The sequence below is a fragment of the Rattus rattus genome, chromosome 4 (assembly GCF_011064425.1).
Source record: "Rattus rattus isolate New Zealand chromosome 4, Rrattus_CSIRO_v1, whole genome shotgun sequence".
Classification (NCBI taxonomy): Eukaryota; Metazoa; Chordata; class Mammalia; order Rodentia; family Muridae; genus Rattus; species Rattus rattus.
In genome coordinates this window covers 122,592,069-122,615,679 of record NC_046157.1, presented here as the reverse complement: position 1 = coordinate 122,615,679, position 23,611 = coordinate 122,592,069, and the positions used below count along the sequence as shown (strand labels likewise).

General features: G+C 42.6%; 1 protein-coding gene across 2 annotated transcripts in view; it reads right to left on the bottom strand.

Annotated features, from left to right (window-relative positions):
- Positions 1–23,302, bottom strand: part of Mfsd6 (major facilitator superfamily domain containing 6) — a 123,783-nt gene extending 100,481 nt beyond the window's left edge. Inside the window, exons 1-2 of one of the 2 annotated variants that reach the window (XM_032901081.1) lie at positions 22,878–23,302; positions 1,772–3,363 (exon numbers count right to left, since the gene is read on the bottom strand). In XM_032901081.1, the coding sequence (XP_032756972.1) occupies positions 1,772–3,312 (1,541 nt within the window). In that variant the 5' untranslated portion in view covers positions 3,313–3,363; positions 22,878–23,302. The other variant, XM_032901080.1, reaches the window with a different exon arrangement.
- Positions 23,303–23,611: the final 309 nt, after the last annotated feature.

The window sequence follows — 23,611 nt, the reverse complement described above, 5'->3', positions numbered from 1 at the left end:
TCAAGTTAATAAAAAAATAAAAATAAAAAAAAAAAGAAAGGAAGACTACGAAAGTTCACTGAATTGCCAAACACAGAAGTAAATCGACTATGATTTTGTTATAGAAGGTATGTATTTAAGGCCTGGGGAGATAGCTCAATGGCAGAGTGCTTACCTAGTATGCATGGGACCCTGGGCTCAATCCCCAGTACTAGAAAGTAAATACACAAAAATAAAATGTAAAATGAAAATATATATTTCATATAGCCAGAAAGTGTCTTTTTCTAGATGTAAGGAGGGCCTAATTGAAAATGTACATATATTTTATACTGTTTTCACTATATTGTTGGCTGATTAAATTACTGTTTGGGAATGCCACTCATTGTTGACACCTAACTGGACACATCCTTTGAAATAAAATACTGATTCAAAAGATAACTTTGAGCAGAGAGGCCCACTCCCACATCTAGGGTGCAGGGAACAAATTCATCAAGGGCAATGCACTAGGCATGGCTTACACAAGACTGAGAGGTGCTCTCGAAGATCCCAAATATTTAAGTCCCCTTTCTGAGTGGTTCAGTTACTTGTGCCATGGGGGCTCAAACTCTGTGAACCATCCATATACTGCCTCGCTTTTAGTGACAGGGCACAGTCAAAGATGTGTGCAATAAAAGGAACAGGGTGCAACCTTATGAAGAAAACCAAACAAGAAAAACTCTTCACAATGACTTAGGGGAAAGTGTGATTCCCACTGAAACTTTAAATTAGAAAACATTCTCTTCAGCTTAAAATGAATAAACACCAGTGTTTTCCAAGGTTTCCCACTGTTGATGCCTGCAAAATTTCATATGGCAATGCAGATCTGAAAAGTACCACAGACACACAACACACAGGTGTTTAGAAAGATCAACTTAGTAGTTTGTGGACAGATCTGTTGCACCTTTCTACAGCATCGGTGTTAAATGTAGTTCCCTCCCCATTTTAGAGCAGAAAGGCTATATAGCCAGGTACTTTTCAATCTGCTTTACACTGGTGCTAATGGTCAAAGACGACACTACAGAAAAGGTGGGCAGTTGTCTAGTTTATTCTAACTAAAAGGATGACATAAGAAACTTCAGGTAAAAGATCATCAAGGCATACAAAACTTCAAAAACTAAACTAATTCAGGGGAAATGTTATATGAAAATCTCTTCCATATAAAATCATGGATTAGAGGACTATGGTACGTTACATCACAATTTTAATGATATATAACAGTTATTTTTTCTACCTTTCTTTCTTTTTTATTTTCCTGGCAGTTCCAGGTATCATGTTCACAAGGGCTCTGTTGCTGGGCTACATGTCCAGTCTCTGGCATTCTTTATATGCCATGGTATCTAGCTCTATATTATTAGTAGGAATTTGAGACTGTAGAGAGGCTGGAGAAAGACAACCATTATCCACTAAAGCAATCCTTCATAAGTGCCACAAACAGGTAAGCCCTTGAGCTTCAGGGAATAAGAGAATTCACTATGTTGATACTTGGAAACATTAGTTGTCAAAGTCCCTTAACACACAACCTCATACCTATATGTCTTTTTTTTGGGGGGGGGTATAGCCTCCTGTTTATTTCACTTAGATAATCCAGCTAAGCCCATGTCTTGCTTCCTTTTATTTGGAGAAGGAGGAGGAACAGCAGAAAGCTCCACCCCTAACATAGCCCCACGTAAAGCGTAAAGTGTAACACTCTTAAGAAGCTATACAATGGAGAGTTCAGTTGCCGAGGACCAGCCAATAGAAAGCATTCTCTTACCTGATGTGGCCAATCAACTCAATAAGCTTGTGGCTGAAGAAGTAAGCAGTTAACTCAGACACGTGACTCAGGACTGAACAGACCCCAAAAAGGGTCGTAGTTCCATTCAGGTCTTCCAGATGCCAGTAGAGAAAGGTGAACACAAAGCCGTAGCCAAAACCCATGAACCAGGCCACAAACAGCACCGAGCCATACTGCACACTACACAGCAGCTTGATCAAGTCCCAGAAGTTGAAAGCCTGCGAGTGAGTGGCAGCAGTTGGAGTCTCTTCGGAAGACTCCGTGGAGTTGTCCCTTTCCACCTGTGGGATCTCCATCTCTTTCCCTTTGCCATCACTATTGTTGAAGTGGTTGTAGCGGAACCGGAACTGAGTGGCAACGATCAGGGCCATGGTCATGAGAACTCCAAAGACGATGAAGACGATCTGGTAGTTTCGGTACTCGGGGGGCTTACACCCCTTCCCATCAATGAGAACATCTATATGAGTGTAGTCAATCCCAATGCCCACAGACAGCATGGCCAGGCCCCAGCCCAGGGAGCCCCACATGCGCTGGAGCCCATAGCGATCTCGGTGTTTTCCCAGGTACTGGAGGGTTACTGTGTCTACGATCGTGACAGAAGAGGCACTGAAAAATTCTCCTATTATGACAACTACCAAGATGACCAAGAATATTGCCTCAACTTCCTGTTGGTCATACACAAGGGTGACTTGATCAGACGGTAAAGATTTGGTGGTGGTGACCACAGCAATGGTTGTCTCCCTGGTGACATTTCCTGTGGGGGGCAGAGTCACTGTGCTTGTGTTCAAAATCAAGTCTGTAACATGGTGGGTAATTCCCTCTGTCTGGGGCCGTAGTGTGGGTTCGGTGGTCAAGGTCAATGCTGTTGACAAGAGATCTGTGTTTGAGATATTGGGCTCTGTCGCAGACAACAGCAGGCTCCTTTTCTCGAGTGATTTTGGTGGTGTGGTAAAGAAAGCGACAGTGGAGGAGTTCATTGGCAGGATGGTTACTGGGTGACTTACATTGTTGGGGTGAGCTGTTGGGGGGATCTTTGGTATACATCTCAAGGTAGCAGGTTTGACGAATCCAATGCCCAGGTTAAACAAAACCCAACACAAAAGCGAAAAGAGGAGGACAATTTTGCCCTTTTTGAAACGATCTGCAACTACACCCCAGAAGGGGGCGCTGCAAAACTCAATGAAGTACCGAATGCCCACCAGCAGTCCACTCTGGCTCGGCGACATTCCCAGCTGCTTATAATACACGGGCAGGAGAGGGTAAAGAGAGCCGTAGGCGGAGTAAAAGAAGAAATAAAACACCTTGGAGATGAGAAGATCATTGTTGATTTTCACACAATGTTTCTCTATCCAGTCTATTTCCTCCTCGGGAATGGCGGAAGTCTCTGTGGAGGAGGGGGTTTCGTTAGAAGGTGGCTCTGATTCCCTGCAGATGCCGTTGAAAGGATCAGCAAGCACATATTTTCTCTTCTGCTCCTCTTCATCGTCAGTTAGGATAGCAACTTTATCATCAGCAGCCATGGCTTACCACCACCATCCGGGTCAGTGACCTTCAAAATCCTGAGTGGTGATCTGTAAAATGAAGTGTAAAAGACACTTAGCAATGACAATCAGAACCTCAGTCCGCAGAGACATGAGGAACTTCAAGCTGCAGATAAAATCACTACTGGGGAGAAAGATCTTATCACAGCCACAGGATCTTGACCAAGGAAAAGAGCCTGAAAAATTAAATACAACGATGGAGGAATAGCTCAGTGGTTAAAGGCACTTTCTGTTCCTATAGAACCCAAGTTCAGCTCTCAGTACTCACATCCTGTGGCTCACAACCCTTCCAACTTCAACTCCAACTCCAGGGCTCTAATGACCTCTTCTGGTTTCCATAGACAAAGGCACCTACACATGTTTACATATACACACATACATACATATACACACACTGGAGGAGTACATACATATACATAAATAAAAGGAAAATAAAATCTCTTTTGAAAATTAAGTACTCTTCTGACCACTAATTGAGAACCATTACTCTAACTAGTCACTTAGGAATTGAGTTTAAGAGATTAGAGCCAAAAACAGGTACTATCTTTTGAAGGCTGCAATATTGCAATATTGCTCCATAGTAGAGCATTTGACCTCTGCATGTGAGACCTTGGGTTTAGTCTCTAGCAAGACACACATATAGAAATAGATGTGAATTCAATCTCTAGCTGGGAGTACACACACACAAAAAAGGAAAGAAAACATTTATTGAGTTTTTACTACACCAAGCAATACCTAAAGACTTTTACATGTATTAATCGCATTAATGACAACATGCCTACTCTTCTGTCCACATTACAGATAAGAAAAATGAGGCCTAGCAAGCTTAACTAATAGGTGTCAGGGCCTGGATTTGAACCCCGCTCTATTGCTTGGGTATACATAATCTGATGCAGTACTCAGTTTGCACAGCTTATGGGCTACATGTATCCTTGGATAGTTATAAATGTAGTCCAACACATTTGTAAATAGCAAAAGTCATGTGGCAGCACCAGAAGGTTGGATATTTCTGCCACTAAGATGTCAGATACTATATATTATATAATAAACTGAAAGAAGGGGTGTTTTCTGTATGAAAGATTAGCACACACCAATAGTATAAATTTATAGGAACCATGCCACGCCCCATAACTTTCTCTTACTTTTCTTACAGAAATGATTAGAGTCAAAGGGTTGTGTTTGTATCACTTTGTCCTCTCTGGATGCAGTAAAGACTTCTGGATGCTAAGAGCCTTGCTCATTACATCCATTTCAAAGCCTTTAACGTCCTCTTGCAGAGAGAAGCATCAACTCTACTTGCCACTCCAGGCCATGATCTTAACTTCTTTTTCCCCAATATGAATTGACACTCAAAAAATGCAGAATCATGCATGTAAATTTCTACAAGGCTCCTAGAAAAACAACAGAAACTTTTTTTTGAGCCGCATCCCACTATGCAGAACTTGCTCTGTAGACCAGGCTGGACCTCTGAATTAAATGCATTTACCATCGTGTATAGCTGGAAATACAATCTAATGGGACCTGTTTAGTAAACTCATTTATCTTCTAGCCCCCGAAATGATGTAGCACATAGTCACTGGCTTCTAACTTCAGGATATTTAGGTTAAAATGGTTCATAAATCGAGGTAAAATTAATATGAGTTATATTTAAATAAATAGGCCATTGGCACTTTATTAGATAACGTGCCCCTTCACTTCATTTCCAATTTTTTTAATATGAAAATGTATTATCACAGCATTTCCTTCATAAAATGTCTGATCATTGTCTTTCCTTCTTGCCTTTCTTCAGAGCCAAATGAGATGCACAGGCTACTTAATGACCTTAAACTGGATTCCAGGATAATTATCAACTATGTGACCTTAGCAGCCAGAACACTATTGCTTTCTCAGTGACGTATAAGCAGCCATCACTGGGTACCAAAGCTGTGGTTTTCTTGCCGTCCTTGATCAGCTGGACTCTGCCACACTTCCTGATCGCTGCATTTAACTCTGAACCCTGCCTTTTCCAGCACAGTTCCCTTTGCTTTAAGAAACACTTCCAAAATAGTTGGCCTTCAGAGCTATGCCCAACTAGGCATCTGGGATTGTGTATTAAGCCATACCTGGTCCCATCCGTAACTATGGAGATTCCTAGCATTAAGATGATGAATACATTTGCCCATCCTGTGGGCTTCACAAGCTTGAGCAAAATAATTCATTTCTCAGTATCATTTTCCCATCCCCCCCCCCCATTTTTTTTCCCTTTTGTGGAGCTGATGTAGAATCTGGGTCCTTGAGCATGCCCAGCAAGCACTCTATCACCAGGCTACATTCCCAGCCCTAAATAAACCTTATTTATCTTCATAGCAAGAGAAAACACTGTTTTCCCCAGACAAAAAGCTCTTACTGCCTGGTTATGACAGACTTTCTACAAGGTGCTGTTGTTATTTTTCTGTGGTCATTAAAATCTTCTTCTGTTCAACTCAGCAGTTAAGCTGGCAACTCTGCTGGCCAAAGGACATTAGGACATTAGTCAAACACCGATACATCTCCCCAGGTCCTGAGAGGAAGTGTGGGTAACCGAGGAAGAGCCTGGGATGAGCTGGTGCGAAGTACAGAGAAAACAAAGGTTGCACGGGCCAGAGAAGACATTCATAATTCACTCTGTGTCCCCACGGTGACCAGTCACACTGACAAAGACAGCAAAAAATTAGCTCTACTAGGGAGCAAGAGGGCACAGACAGCAAGGCGGCTCCACACCTCCTACAGCTGGAGACACGCTCAAAAGTCCACAAACCAGAACACCCAAAGAGTCACCTCAAACACAGAAAGGAAGGGGAAAAATGCATCTCCAAGGAGAACTGAGCAAGGAGACCAAGGCCCAAGCAGTTTGTTGTTTTTGTCAAAACATAAAACAGGGGATCTTGTACGTGTTCACTTTTAAAGCTATACACACACAGCTTTTATTTAAAGGATTAAGAATCCAGGGGTCATCCATTAAGGAAATCCAAAGACAGTCTATCAAATGTTTTTATTTAAAAAGACAAAAACCATTACACATTATCCAGGACACAGAAAAGCATGTCAGAGTGTCTGCCCGGGTTAGTTTACTGGCTACAATTTCCAAAGTAGAGAAAACAGGAAGCGAAGGCTGGAATTCCACGGGAGGGCCTGCCCAGCAGAGCCGCAGCCCTGCACTCTGTCAGCGAACAGAATCTGATGGGCTGTGCTGGCTTGAAGGAAAATGGCCCCATAGGTTCGTATATCTGAATACTCAGTCCCTAACACTCAGCCTGCTTGGGAAGGATGAGGAGATATCATATCGTTGGTCATGTGTCACTGGGGGCCGGCTTGAGGTCTTGTGTCACTCCCATTGTGTTCTCAGCCTCCTGCTTGTGGCTCCAGATGTGAGTGCCCAGCTCTTTTACCTCCATACCTTCACTCGACTCTCATGTCTCCAGCACTCTGGAACCATTAACCTAATTAAATGCTTTCTTTTTATTAAAAAAAAAAATACTAACAAATGTATACACGCGCCAAAATATAGTCCAACCCACAGGTAGAATGTTTACATTATTATGGATCGATCAGTTGAAAATAACATTATTTTTTGAAGTGGAATCGGGATTTTAGACTTTTCAAGTGATAAGTAAGCCACCTCTGTCACTGACCAAAGCCACCTCTGTCACTGACCAAAGCCACCTCTGTCACTGACCAGAGTCACCTCTGTCACTCACCAGAGTCACCTCTGTCACTGACCAGAGCCACCTCTGTCACTGACCAGAGCCACCTCTGTCACTGACCAGAGCCATCTCTTTAGACTTGTATAAAATATTTGACTGCTTGACTTTAACAGATGTCAGATGCCTTTAATGACCCGTCCTCCACAAAGACTGCTGAGACGTTAGCAAGTAAGTCAGAGGAGGGCACCGAGTCCTCTTGAGACGAAGAGGACCTGGTGCCCAGGTGCGACTCTTATGTCAGGACGCAGACCTCAGCCCTGAAGAGTGACTCCCAAGCCAATCTTTCCTCTTGATTCCAGTGACTTCTACTATAGTTCTCTAAGTTTCCCCACTAGTTCCCAAGCATTAACAAACGGACAAGGTGTCAACAAACACAAGTAACTAAGGAAATGTTCTGTAAGTGCAGAACAGCTCTTTTTGTCTATATGGAAGACACGCTTGGAAATGTCAATCTAAAAATATAAGGAATAACTACTTTAAATTCAGGACAGTTTTTTTGTTGTTGTTGTTGTTCATTTGGTTTTGGTTTTGAAACATGGTCTCACAATATAACCCTGGGAAGTCCTAGAACTCACTACGTAGACCAGGTTAGCCTCAAACTCAGAGTTCTATCTGACTCTATCTTCAGAGTGCTGGGGTTGAAGACATACAGCACTAGGCTGGCCCAGGATGTTCATTTTTAGACAACGTGTTCATGTCCTATTTGGATTTTGAGGAAACAGAACCCAACTACTGAAACAACGAGAAAGCAAGGTAGAAACGAAGTCACCTCTGTCACCTCAGGACCAAGGGAAAGAAACAAGCCAGAAAGGATGCCTGCATTTTAATAAAATTAAGATGTATCTGAGCCGATGTACCTTTGTTGAATTGGATTGCATCTGAGTGTCACAAATGCAGACCAGACAAACACCAGACTCTGAGCAATGCCTGAGGTGTGCTCAGAGGGAGCGGCAGCTCAGTCAGTCAGACACTGAGGGCCACGGCTGTTTCCACCTCCCTGCCAAGTGCCACCGGCACCACTAGGATGTCTTTGGACAAAGGTCCGGAGAGAAGAACCTTTGAGATAGGATTAGATCCCTCGAAAACAACAAAACAGGTTTCTCTGTTCCCAAATGCACCTGCTGAGAAAAGGCCCTGTAAGAACACAGTGAGAGGCAGCTGAGGTAAAGGCAGTCGCCACTGGGCCCTGTGACCTGGGGGTTCCCTGTCTCCAGATCCATGAGAAATTAAGCTTTGTCTCGGTGCACACATGGGGCATTGTCACAGCGGCTTGTGAAGACTGGGACAGCAGTCGCCAACACAGACCCATCCAGCACATCTTGGTCAAAGCTTCTGTTCTTACTGCTTCCTTCGATGTTGTACACAGAAATGTCTGAGCTTCTCTAGGACAGGTCTACTGCTGGTTCAACTGGATAAGAATGGCCTTTTGTTTATTTTTGTAGAAAGCGAAACAGTCTGTCACCCAGTAGATTCTAATGTCAGTAATCAACAACGTGGCCCTAAAAGGCCTTCTACCAGTACGTATACTGAGACGTTCCCACAGCAGGGGTTTCTGAATTATTGATGTGAGACAGTGAAATTCCTTGCTAAAATAGATAGCTTTTTCCTTTGGTGTTTATATTAACATGGCTTAAATGTTGCCCACAAATACATGCTAAAAGGATGGAAAGTAGTGGTAAAACTCTGAGAGGAAATCAGCTTCAGGTCTGAGGGATAATTTGGCCTAATTGCAAGGTCAGACTCATGCACATGATGACCAAGTATGCCTTTGTGTAGCAGTGGCCCAGCTATCAAAGAGGAGCATAAACAATCCCTGGTTAGCACAGGAAGCACTTTAAAGTGCAGCTGTGAAACAGAGACATCTATTTCCCGAACCGTGGAGCCAGTTCTGCCTTGTGAACCGTCACTGATCATTCAGAATGTCCTTAAGAAATGTGAATCCTAAACCAGAACTTGGCCTCTGACTGCTGCAATTTATTGCCAGCAGAGACAGCAGGAAACCAGTATGAGCCGGACTCAGAGTCCTTGCGTTTGTATACCACACTCTCCAGCAGTCAGTTCAGCCCTAGCACGTTCCAGAAGAGCTGTGTTCAGAAGCATACACACAGTGTCGATCCAGTAGATCTTTTTTTTTTTGGAGGGGGAGGAGGATACAAACTGACAGGCAATTTTTAAGGCTTGAAGTTGTTTTTTCTCTTTCTGTCTCTGTCTTTCTCTCTCAGCTTGAAGCAGCGTGTACTTTCCCTCTCTTCAGGCTGAGGGTTGTGCTCTCTCGTTCCCTTCCTTTCTCACACTCACACACTCACTCTATGTGTTCTTTTCTTCTTCCACACACACGTTCCATACACACCCTCTCACTCACTCACTCTCCACACCACACACTCTACACTCACCTCATGCACACCTCACTCTCACCTCACTCTCTCGCCTTTCCTCGCCCCAGCCTTTCATTGATATTCCAAAAACCAGGTAGAAAAAAAGACAGTGTATAATCGTTGTCAAGTCAAATTCAAAAGAATGACCACATTCCCACAAAGAATCAAGAATTATGATTGTTCCCCAAAGTTTCAAGCTTCCCCTATTTGCAGGCCTGTGGTCAAAATAATAATAATTGCAAACTTGTCATTATTTGAACTTTAACTTTTGACTTATATACTTCAGAGCTCAGAGCTCCAAGGTCAGCTACATGCATTTTCCCATGAAGCTCTAATGAAAAATGACATGGGCAAAGCTACCAGGCAGTGGCCAGAAAGAATCAAGAACAGAAGCAGAAGCTAGCGGAATGACTGACTTGATTCTTCCCAACAGACCTTCTAAGATCAGGATTGCTTTAATATCTGCTACTCACTCAGGCAATGTCATGAAAAACACATGCAAATGTGGCTGTGTAGCAGCCCACAGTGCAAAGGCACTGAAGCACACCACAGGGAATGACTGGCTTTGGAATCTTCCTCTTCCTTCTGAGGCGTTGGGACATGGAGGGCTGAGACAAGCTGAGAGTCAACGCTCATCCTCACGACAATGCTCATCGTCACCGTTAACCCAGTTTCCAGCTAGGCTCTCCAGATCCTCAGCACTGTGCCCAGTCCCACAGGGCTGCCCCACAGCCTTGCACAGCAATTGAGCCTCTTCTCAGAACTTGACACCTAGGAAACTTGACACCGGACCCCTGACCAAACTTGTCTGCAAGAGATCCATAATTTGTGGTTGCGTATTTATGTTAATTAACTCATAGTGGTGTGTTTACATGTTAATTAGATGCACAGTGCTTTGTCACCATTATTATTTCTAACCTATCATGGCTTCATAAGGATTAACTCAATCTTCCCCATAATTCCCAGGATACACACGACCACTTTCCTATGGTACAGATGAGGAAACTAGGGCACAGCAGAGAGCTAGCCCCAACTCATATCCAGAATAAACTGAGGAAATGGGATATAATTCCAGATAGTCTGTGCTCTTAGCGGTGGCTACAATAGTATGTCAAATGCATGCTCTTTAGCCTCAAAGTCATGCTTCATAGCACATAATCCTCTAACTCAAAGAGAGATTAGATAACGTGAAAGTATTCAGTGGCAATAGAGAACAGTAATGAAATAGAAGCCACATCACGCTGCATAATAAATTAACAATAGCAAATTATAGACAACAGGAGTTCTGAGTAAAGAGTTCACAAGCTTTTGAGAAAATGAAGGATTTTCAAGGTACCCTTACTTGCAGACTGTATGATTCTCTACATCAGCGACCCTAAAGACATCTTTGGAAAACTCTTAAGTCCGACAAACAGCAGCAGGAGAAAAAAATCAGCACCCAAAACTCAGCAGATTTCTTACACACCAATAAATAACACACATATAGAGAAAGATACCAGGGTGTGGCAAGATGGCTCAGTGAGTAATACTTGCTCTACAAGCCTGGTGACTTAAGTCTAATCCCTGAAACCCATGTAAATAAAGAAGCTACTCCAAAGAGCCGTCCCCCAGCCTCCATTTGTATGCAGTGGTATACTTGCCCCATAGCATGCATGTGTTTACACAAGAACACACCCAGGTTTAATTTTAAAGATTCGTTTTGAGATTTCATTTATTTGTATGTCATGCCTGAATATATGCACATGCATGCAGTACCCACGAGATCAGAAAAGGGAATCAGATCCCCCAAAGGGAAGGGAGTCACAGATGGTTGTGGGCAGCTATGTTGGTGATGGGAATTGAACCCTGAAAGGGCTCTTAACAGCTAAGCCATCACTCCAGCCCCACAAACAAATGTTTTAAAAATTAAAAGAAAGAAACCAGCAAAAACAATCCATTTTACAATGGCTTTTTTTAAAATCTTAGAATAAACCTAACTAACGAAATCAAAGACTACTTCAATGAAAAGTTTAAAACACTGGAAAAAGAAACTGAAGACATAGAAGACAGAAGACCTCCCATGATTGTGGGTTGAAGGAATTAGCATTGTAGAGGTGATTATGCTACTCAAAGCAATGTAGATATTCACAATAAATTTCCCACGAAAATCCCAGGCCATTCCTTGCAGAAACCAGAAAAGTTCTTAAAACCAATATGAAAGCACAGAAGAGCACAGAAACTAAAGCAATCCTGGACAAAAAGAATAACATTGGAGGCTTCACCTTACTAATTTCAAGTTACACTGCAGAGCTACAGAATTTAAAAGTGTGGTATTGGCTAGCACATGTACACAAAGACATATACAGACACACACAGACACACACACACCACCATGACCAACAACAACAACCACAACAAAACCCAGACACACGGACCAATGGAATGTAGCTCAGGATTCAGATATAACCCAGAGAACTACAGCCACCTGAGTTTTGATAAACACACCAACATAGTGCTGAAAAAACTAAACATCAGAAGAATCAAACTGGATCTCAGAACCCACCCTAAACAAGAACCAACTATGAGTGGAACATAGACCATATGCAGGACCTGAACTCTGAACTCCTGGAGGAAAAGGTGGGGACAATACCTCAAGATAACAAGTACCAAACAAGAACTTCCTGAATCGGAGCAGAGCTAATTCATAAACAATTCCACCAATAAACAAGTGGATTCTGGTGAAATTAGGAAGCTGCACAACAGAACAAATAATAGGGTGTGAGAAAACAGCCTCTGGAGTAGGGGAGTCCTCTCTAGCCACGATCTGATAGGCTGGAACTTGGACATACAAACAGCTCAAAATCCTAAACAAGAAATCAAACAACCCAGTCAGTAAATGGGCTGATGAAAAGAGCAGACAATTAAAAGATTAAGTTCAAATGATCAATAAATAGTGAAAAGTATTTAGTGATCAGAGAAGATGTAAATTAAAACCACATTGATAGCCCATCTTACCCTTAGCCAGCAGAGCAGTCATTAAGAAAACAAGAGCTGAAGAGATGGCTCACCAGTTAGAGCACAGACCACTCTTCCAGAGGTCTCAAGTTCAATTCCTAGCAACCACACGGTGGCTCACAGCCATCAGTAATGGGATCTGATGCCTTGTTCTGGTGGGTCTGAAGACAGCCACGCTGCACTCACTTATGTAAAATAAATAAATCTTTAAAAATGTAAATAAAGTATGTTTTAAAGAAAGAAAACAAGAGTTGAGGCATGATGGCACTAAAACACTTAATCCCAGTACCAGAAGGCAGATGGTGATAAACTTCCATGAGTTCAAGGCCAGCCTGCTCTGCATAGTGAGTTCTAGGACATCCATAACTTAATAGAGAAACCCTGTCTCAAACAAACAAACGACAAACAAACAAACAACAAATGCAGGGATCGATACGGGCAAAAGGAAATTTTTATATCCTGCTGGTGGGAATATAAACTAGCCCAGCTACAATGGAAATCAGTGTGGAGTTCCTCATAAAACTGTAGGTAGGTTTACCATACGGCCTATTGCTACCACTCCCAAAGGACTCAAGGCAACCATTACAGAAACACTGGCACGCCAACGTCTACTACATCACAACTCATAATAGCTAAGCTATGGAACCATCACAGAGAATGAATGAAGAAAGTGTGGGATAAATATACAAGGAAAAAGTTCTCAGCAATAAGGAAGGATGAAGTCATGTCATTGTCAGGCAAATGGGCTCAGAAGAGATAATCGAATGAAGTAAATTAATTAAGCCAGCCTGCGAGATAAATACCATGTTTACTCTTTGTGGCTCCTACATTTTATATAGACACATAAAATTGCGTGTGTCCAAATGACATAAACTGTGGCCAAGGGGAAGAGGGAAGAAGTGAAAAGGGAAGGTACAGAGATTAGGAGGAGGTGTGGTCAAAGTACATTGTACATAATATTCACACAAAATGTCCTATGTGATCCAGTCCCATGAATAAACAACACACACACACACACACACACACACACACACACACACGAAAAACAAAGGACAGATTAGATGAAGAAAAGAAATAAAACAAGGGACTTAAGTTGAACTTTGAAAGTCAGGGTTTATCTCAGGGAAAGATGAGACTTAAATTGAACCTTGAGTGACAGGATTTATCTCAGCAAAGGTGAGAGAGAAAAGTCTTCCAGGATGGGAAATGAAAGGAGAACCCTGGTTCTTCAAAGAATTTCCAGCAGGACTATGGAGCATGTGAGGTTGCCAGAGAGAACAGATCACAAAATACTTGAGTACCAGGCTGAAGGACAAAACAACACAAAACACTGAAGGCTAAAAACACATTCATTTTCTTTTTAACCTAACCACCAACACTTAGATGGCAGGAACTTTGTGGCCCTTGGTTCGCACAGTGAAAATCATATTAGTCTGTGCTTTCTAGTCCAGTAGTGAGAGACGACAGAGGTTCTCCATGGGTCCCAATACAAATGCTTCAAATGCTAAAACACAAAATGCACAAGCACAGGAGAGGAAGTCCCTGTGAGGGAGCTCCTTCAGGGAGCTGAAAGAGATACAGCCATTCAGGAGAGAGAAGGATTCTGATCTGGGGGCCTGAGACCGGCAGGGACTAGAATCACAGCTGTCGAAACTCTGGGAACCGTTTAACTTCTCAGCCTTAGTCTCTTCAGCTGCCAAAGAGCAAGGGGGCATTGTGTCTTGGTAGTTGTGAGAGTGAAAAAGTGCACACTGGGCCTTAGCACAGCACGGGGTGCCGGAAGGAGCCTGTAGGCATTATTTATGCTGAGAGCAGTGACGAGCCTCTGTGGGGGTGAAGCAGGGAGTAGAATGCCCTCGTCTGGATTTTACAAACATCCTATCATCTGAATTTATATTTTAATGTAGGAGCTTTTTCACAGAGTATGATGTAAAAAGATGACAGTAAGTTTTAGGACAAAGGACACTTTGCAAACTGTATCTGATGCAACCATTGTTAATACCTGGAACCTGATTCATCTTGTAACATCGTGTGTCTCACCTCCCTCCACTTCCATTTCATACACTGTCCTCACACCTGACTTGTAGGATTTATTACAGGGCTTACAGGTAATCCTATTTTCATCTTTTTCACAGATCTCTCCTCCACAAGATTACAGACAGCTGAGAGGGGATCACACCGCTCTCATAATGTTCTTTACTCTGTCACTTGGCAATTCACAGTAGCAGTAGGTGACTTAAATTTATATGATAAATTTATAAAATTTAATATGATCAGAGATTAATTTTAGAAAAGAGCATGGTGAAGTCATGAATGCCTCTTTAACCCTCCTTGTCCTCTCAGTAAAAGGAGGATAAAAATATCAACCCCAAGGGGGCCAGGCAGTGATGGCACATGCCTTTAATCCCGGAATTCAGGAGGCAGAGGCAGGTGGATCTCTGTGAGTTCAAGGCCAGCCTGGTCTACAAAAATCTCCAATTCAGCCATGGCTACAAAGAGAAACCCGGTCTTGAAATAAAGCAAAACAAGGCAAGACAAAGAAATACAAAAACCGAACCAAACCAACCCAAGAAAGCAAACCAACCTGAGCCAACTCCTCCCAGAGGATTTTACGACTGCAGTGGAACCGTGCATGAAAAGCACCAAACATTTTCATTCGAAAACAAAATACGAACATTTAGTGGAGCTGGAGGTGCTGTTTTATTCCATAATACTCTTCTTTTTTTGCAATTATTCTAAAAGTATGGTTCTCAGGTAAATGTTCTAGAACTGTTTGCCATCCCCCACTAGACTAGGCTGGCACTTTACCCATGATGCTCACAGATTACGCTGTGTCAGCATCCTAGGCCACTGCCTAGAAGAGGGTGGGAATGGGGCTCTGGCTCTGAGAAAACACCCTTGAATTCCAGACTGGAGTAATAAGGCCTATCTCTAGGCACCAGTCATATTTGCAAGTAACATCACAAATCTGAAAGGGATTAAAGTCTTTAACGTGTCTCTCCATTCTGTTAAGAAGGTAACAGGAACAAACTAATTTCATTTCTTCAAAATAGAGAATAGCTCTAGCCATAACAAGGAACCAGGTAGGCAGGCCAGCATGTTTGCTTTATGCAGAGAAACAAATGTCAATTAAAGAGAAATTACGGTTCAGGCCTTTTAGACTATATCAATCACCAGATTGATATATGTGTTTTAGATGGCTGACAGTCTATGGGTAGCTATCTAAGAATAATTTAGAATAGAAGTTTGAAGCTGGTTCCAGAATCTTATCATCTTCTTTCAAATAAACATCCCATTGTCAAACACGCCCAGTGGGAAGGACAAGTAGCATGAAAAGGCTTTTAAACAAAACATATGTTTTCCATTTCTCCAGTAAAAAAATTTCATAGATGCTCAAGAGAATTAAATGTGCCACTGGAGCTGTGTATTTATTTGTTAAGAAGAAATACAATGTAAGGATAAAAGGGATTCCAGAAGTTTCTGTGACATAGAAGTAAATTTTACTGATCTCTTCCTCAACCATAGTCCCTAGGCCAGATGGCAATGACATTATTTGTGTAGGAATAGGCAGGGGTAGCAATATCCACTCTACTTCAATTCCTGGAGCTCAGAAAGCATTTCCTCAAGGAAATAACATTACAAATAGGAGCACCCAGATTACTCAGCAAACTAAGGTCCAAAGATTACAGAATACACATTTTTAAGGGAAAATCATTCCTACTTTATAACCCAGGATGCAGCAACACATCTCACTGGAATCCACACAGATTCAAGATTCTACTCATCCCCTTAGCAGAGACCTGCAACTCTACCATTTGCCTCCTCCTGGCAACAATATTATGGCCAGGGGTCTCTGAAGGTCTTAAACAAATATATTACACACCGGTGGCCATGGGGTCAATGGGGTCCCATTTTTTCATGGCAAGAGGGGAGGGGAAGACAGGGAAGATGAGGTCTAACCACCATGGTTAGTCATGACTACATGGCCATTTGACCACTGTCTCCAGTAGAATCACACCTCTGTCGCAACGACCATAACTTTGGCTGTCAGTAAACTGGCAATAAAATGATTTTAAAAATCTTTTTATAGAAATAAAAGACTTTTAAGAGTTGACATTGAAAGAAATTATATGTTTGAAGTTTTATAGAAGACTTTTCTTCAATAAAAAATTGTTATACCATTGAGGTAATTCATAAAGTAAAAGTCAGTTTTTAAAAAGACTGTCCAATTTGAGTGGCTTAAAGGTTGCTTTTGAAAACTAGCGTAATGAATTCTTTCAGCCAGATTTACACAAAGAGTTCCTGTTCAGAAAAGGAATGAGTTTGGTCAATATAATTATGGTAAAAATATGGGGCCAAGAAAACACACACACACACACACACACACACACACACACACACACACACACACAGGGGAGGGGAGAGAGAGAGAGAGAAACATTGAAAAATAAAAGCATAACTTCAGGTATAGTAGTATAACCTATTCATATAGCACTATGGTAGGTGTAGACTGATAGTATACTTAGAATGGATTCTTAATAAATAATTATTCAATAAAAGACTGATTCTTACCATGGCTATGCTTATAACTGACACACAGAAGTGAGGGGGTTAATGGAAGTACATCTCTCACAGAAAACACAGGCCCTCTAGTTATATTTATAATTTAGCCAAAATACAGATATCAAGATTTAAACTACATTTTTCTATAGCCATGAACTTACTACGAAATTTTTAACTGATTCCACTAAATACTATATAATCTTAAAAAAAAAAAAAAAGAAACCAATTTGTGTACTTTGAGCACATTCCAATGTCATTAAAAATTGCTTAGCTGCTTCTTGAGCTGTTGAGGTTCTGATGATTGAGACCTATCACATGCTATTGATAAAAATTAAATGACTACCTTCAGTAAAAGTTTACTGCTTAACATGCTAACGAAAGAAGTTTGAATATATAATCCTAGCAGAACCTGTAGAATGTCGGTGAAGGTGCCAAGCACTCTCATTTACTGAAAACAGAACTATAGACTTAAGCAAAGATTTAAGTGTAGAGAGTTCAATCCTTTTCAGAGTTAGCAATGGAAAGCAGGAATAATATGTGCAGTTAAATAAATTATGGTATATCCTTATGAAAGAAAAATTAGCATCATATTCCATATGATGAGAAAACATAACTTAAAATATAACATGGAGAAACAAAACATGTCTATCTTTGTCAGATTTTATCTGTGAGTTTGTGATCTTCACATGAAATACATTTTAGAATAAGATTTGAAGAAATAACACCAAATTATTACAAGGATTTATTTGTAGGTAACAAAATTAGGACCTAAAAGATAATTTCCCCCCTTATAAATGGCTAGATCTTTCTTTGACAAATATTTATCACTCTTCTAATACACTCTTCTAATAATAAAGCTTTGCTTTAAACCCATTCATCTAAGGGATGTTTGCAGCACTCCTAATTCTGGAGATCATGGATGATCGCAGGGAATTACCACACTGATCTTAGGTCTATCAGTCAGAAGTGGCTCTCCTCACTCAGGGAAACTGATCATCAAAGCACCTGTCACAGCACTCGCTCTGCACCTGGGCAAGATTTTACACCTTTAATAGGGAGCATCAGTGTAAGAAAATAGTAAAATGTACGTCTTTTTTCAAGTATGAAAATAAAGTCTTGTGATTAAATTTCCTTAACAATGGTGGCTTTCAGGCACAGCCGCCCATTAACACAGTATGACATCATTGTGAAAGGAACCCAGAAGAAGCTTTACAGTAGGATTCTTCAGGAGCAAACATGCTCACCAAGAACAGTGAACTTTTTCAGAGTCATAGAGAGTATGGTTAACACTATATCCACTCTGGACTTCTGTGGTTAGTATAGGGAATGTGTGTTTGCCTGTGTGTGAGCAACCTCATTTGTCTTGGGCCCTATCAAGGGTGCTCAGCTGAACACATGGAGTGTAGACAGTGCCCAACTGAGGAGGGAAAGCTTCTCACACTGGAAGGAACAACCACGAGTCCAGACTTGTCATTCACTTTCCCTTGGCATGGTTAACCCACAAATCAGGCTCGTCCAGGCAGCAACAGTTCCTCTTTCTAGTTCTCATTTGTCTCCCCCTCAAAGCCACAGTAGGCCTCCCTCTAGCCACAGATGACTCATGGGATTCCCAGCTTCCTTCTTAGTCTCCAGTTTGCTCTGCATCCCAGGTCAAAATACTTTCATGCATTTCTTCAGTCGTTCAAAGTTGGAGTCTCCTGTTTTCTAATTAAAGATATTCCCTGGATCATTCTCTCTTCTCAAACAAACCAAGAACAAATGGCAAGAATGGCATCTATGCCACCTAATTTCCCTTTTCACGTCTCTCGAATGTGACTTTTCTAACACACTGAATTCTTCCATCTCTGCTGTTATTTCGTTTCATCCCACCTCATCCTAAAATGCAGCAGAGCCACGTGTGAGCAACATTTTAACCTCATTCATGCTTCCGAACTCGGACACGCCCTCAACTCTACCATCAGGTTACCTGTAGCCCAGCTACCCCTACACTTCACTGAACCAAAGCAGAAAGCTATGTAGACAACATACAACTGGCTCTGCAGGCTTAATTCCTCTGCGGCTAAGACAGAGAGACATACCGACACACCCATACGTACTATTTAGAGATACAGAGTAGCAACTAGAGGCATACCGACACACTGATACATACTATTTGGAGATACAAAGTAGCAACTAGGAGTGTAACATCTATAGTTAAAAACAACTTCAAGGCTTGGGTTCCACATTTTAAATATTTATTTTGGTTTTCTCCTGTTTGCCTTTGTACCAACAAACCAAGATCATTGACCATTTGTCATGGCAAAGGACATGGGGAGTTTCCAAAAGTTACCCAATGAATTGAGACTATGCTGTTTTATAAAATAATAAACACCTTTCAAATATAGAGACCAAAGCAGCTACAAAGAAAGGGCAGTGAATCATTTTTGTCTAAATACTGGGTAGCATGCTATTCAGGGATCTAGAAATCTATCAAGATAAACAAATGCTGTATTCACCCACTGAAGGTCAGAGCAGTGAACGCAGCTAACTCTGGGAAGCTAAACATGGAGGACTGCAAAAACCCAGAGGCAATGTCCCAAGTGGAAGCATTAAGGTGTGTTTACTGCCCCAAATTCACATCGATCCATCGAAACCCAAAACTACTGTGCCCTAGGAAATGCTGTGGGAGTTCCACCTAAAGAGAGAAACTTTAACCCAACTGTTCTTAACCAGGGTAGTTCTTTGCAGTTGATCATCCCCAAATCAGGCAGATTTCTACCGACTGAAATATATGAAAACCTTAAATGGAATGTTACATGATACCTAAAACCGTCAGAAAACCTTCTCTACAAAGGAACTTTACAAGGACCTCTTCTGCACATTGCATTATAATAACATTGCATTCTAATGGACCCAGACAATTCGGATTCTCTTCACATATGAAGTGGTGTGTTTTCTTGTATCTTAAGTCTGAATGTACTTTGCTTTGAGTTTCTAATTCTGAGCAGAAAAATGTATTGACTTTTTAAAATTCTACACGTTAATTTTGGTTATGTTTACACAGAAATAGAAAGACTTGTGGAACTGTACTGAGTGTTACTAAATACATGTGTACATCAGACTAAACTTAATGATAATGTGCTGCTCCTGAAATGACACAACATAAACCTGAAGTCATCTATAATGCTATATTTTCCTGAGATGACACAGCAAGTAAGCTAATTCCTAACAACTTACTCTACCAAGAAAAAAAAATGTCTCCCTGCTTGCAGTTATAAGCAAGACCAGACAGAAAAAAATGAATTCTGGCATCCCAGCCTAGACTCAGTGGAAAGCCTGTGCACTAAAGTATTCTTGTAGGAAACCCAGCAAGCTGTAGATTATGTCACAGCTATGGCCAGAAAAGGGAACAGTAGGTCATCTGACTCTGCACCTACCCCTGACCCCCTCTTACTTTTCAAATAAAAAACAAAAACAAAACAACAACAACAAAAATAAAACAAAAACCCCACTGTATATTGTGGTTAGACGCCCTCAGTTTTCTCTTCAGTAAATATTTCCCTTTCTTCTTTTCCATTTTTAGTTTATATAATAAAAAAACATATACTTTTCCAATTTTTTAACCTAAATCTAACTTTCTAAAGTCAAAAGAAAAATTATCCCTGTATCTCTAGCCCGCCCACTTTCTTAAGGTAACTACAGTCAACAGAGAACAAGGAACTACATATGTGTCCATCCTGGTGTTTAAGTAAATGTATAGAAGTCTGGTCTGCAGCCTTTTCACTTAATGTCCTTTGAGTTTTCTTAAGCCAGCTAGCACATACAGGCATTGCACTTCATTATTTCTCTGCAGTGGGAACTCTAAAGGTTTACAAAAGACCAGAAGTAATCATAAGAACCTATTGGTCTAACACTCAATTCATATTTGGCACTTAGTTTTACATTTCCTGTTAGTTCAAAATGGTAAAAAATAAATGGGTAAAAATATTAAACATTCACTAATTTATATACATCATCAGTATATATAGATCATTCTGCATGGTAAATGCTACCATGTGTAATACATACACGTTGATTTTCAAAGGCAAGAAGCAAAGGAAAGCTTCAGTGTAGGTGGGGAGATGGAATAGGTCCCCGTCTGGGAGGAATGCCATCTGGAAGTTCCCTGGGCTTTGTCTGGGGCGGGAGGGGCAGGTCAGTTCTAACTCCACCTCTTATTGAATGTGTGGTTGGTTGGAGCTGCATAACGTCTCTGAGCTTCTTTTTCATGGTGCATAAAATTAGACATTGGTACAGAGATTTGGAAACTAACTTCAGAATGGTGCCTTTAAAAATATAAGAATTCCGAAATTGCCCTATTACTATACGATAATGCAGAAGTTATATATGATATGCTATATATACAAACGTATATACATATATGTATATGTATGTATATATGATAAATAGAATTGGTGATTCAATACCCAGACCACCAAACATGTGCTTTTTTTTTTAGTCTGCCTTCTTGTTTTATATTTACCTTGAGAAAGAGACAGCCTGGAAAACAAGCTACTGTAAAATATTTAATAGTTTTAATTCATTCTTAAAATTAGACCCATTTTTCTTTCCAGGTGTGTTTTGCACTCAGCTCATTAACAATGTTTCAACCTTTTCCTAAGCAATCTTTTTAAATGTTGTGAATTTTTACTCACACCCCCGTGAAAAGGCCCATTCACCCTTATTCATCACCAATTAAATGAAAAAATCTTCCACCTATGCTAATGACAAGCATTGGGTGTCAGAGTCAGGCTTCTCAATGCGAAGGATTCTATCCTCCTCCTTTTCTTCATAGACCATCAATAATGCATACACCCTTAGCTGGCTAGTGCCTGGGCTCAAGGAAACGATGCTCTGTGCAGAGCACGGACCTACCAAATCTTCTCTTTTACCGTGCTGCTGCTAACACACAAACTGTATGCCGCTTACTTTCAACTACACCTAATGTCACACAATATCGTGAACTTCCAGAAAGGTTGAAGATTTGACTAGTATACTATCCGCCCATCTCTTTACTATGTGTGAGAAAACTGCAGCCTGGGATGATGTAACAACAAACCAAGGACACAAAACTATTTAGGCACAGACTGGGAGTTGAAACTTCAACTCCATAAGGTTATTTCTCCGATGGATTGACAGGTATCATACATCCCAGAGGGTGTAGGAGTGCTTACTAAATGTTTTTTGATGAAAGGAAATGTTTGTGGTTTCGCAGGCATAGGAGAAGCAAAATGCACAGGGAGCCAGGCTTAAGGGTGATATTCCACCTGCAAGACCACGTGGGGAGGGGCAAAGAGAGGAGGAGGGGCTACATCTGAATTCTTCAGGTACCTGGTAGTCTCCGTGAAGCAAGGGACCCATCCCTGAGTTGAAGCTCAGTGCTCAGCCCACGCGTGCCGTGAGGCATTTCTCTAAGGAGGTAGCAGCCGGGGAAGAGGTGTACCACTCCCCGTGTTTGTTTCCGTGGGAGGCTGACAATGTCAGTTTCCTCCTGCTACACAGGGGGTCACATCCCAGGCATGGGCCCTGGGGACACCCTAGCCTCCCCCTTTCTCCCAGGGATGTTTACCTCCAAGGCGACGGTGGGACCGGATTCAGACGGGCGCCCGCGGGGCCCACCCGCGCCCCCCCACCCCACCTTCTGCAGCAGCTGCGGGCGGCGGCCGAGGGCTCCCGGGCAGCGCCTTTGTTTTCCTCGACTCCAATTACGTTTGCGGAAGTGCTGCGGGCACGGGGAACGCCGCTGCCCTGCACCCTGAGATGACAGGCGGCGCCCGGGAGGGCGAGATAGGCGCGGAGGATCCGGGCCGGGGCGGCGTCCGCCCCGCGGCAGGTGCACGGAAGAGGATCCGGGGGCCCCCGGCCCACTCACCTAGCGGCGCTCAGCTGCGGGGAGCGCGGGGAGCCCTGTCCCCGGGGTGCGGAGCGGCTGCTCGGGGCGCCGGGGCGGCGGCGGGCGGGCCAGAACGCTGCATGTCGGTTGGGTCGCTTGCTCCTCTCCTGGGGTTGCGGCGGGCGCGGCGGCTGGATGCAGGTCGGGTGGGGCAAGCGACCGCGGTGACAGTCGCCGCGCGACCTTCGGTTCTCTCCTCCTCACCGCTTTAGTCCCAGGCCTGGCTTCGCCGCCTCCCTCGCTCCGGACCGGCTGGACCCGTTTCAGGGCTGAGCTGGAGGACCGGGCGCCAGGTGCAGCGCTCCGCCTCCTGCGGCGGCGGATGCGTCCGCCGCCTCCTCCCGGCCTCCCGCCCTCTGGGGCCGCCCCGGGGGACCCGGGATCCAGCCGGGCTGGAGTGGCAAATCCTGAAGAGTGAAGAGGTGGGCGATGTCCCATCCCAGTTCCACTACACCCTATTGAGCGCTCTCTGGCTGAGAATTGCTTTACTCCCTAATCACTGCAGGCCTGAGATAGACTCAGGGTGTCAGAGGGAACTTGAGGCCCAAAGTAAATGGCAACCTGGTCTAGAAGTGGTGACAGCCATCACTTCTATAGCATTTAATAGGTGCCACCCTCGAAGCTAACACTGCCGATGAGATGCATGGTGCCTGGTTCTAGGCACAGCCTTGGTAAACTATCCTCGGATGACCTCGCAGACGAGAGCTGGGAGA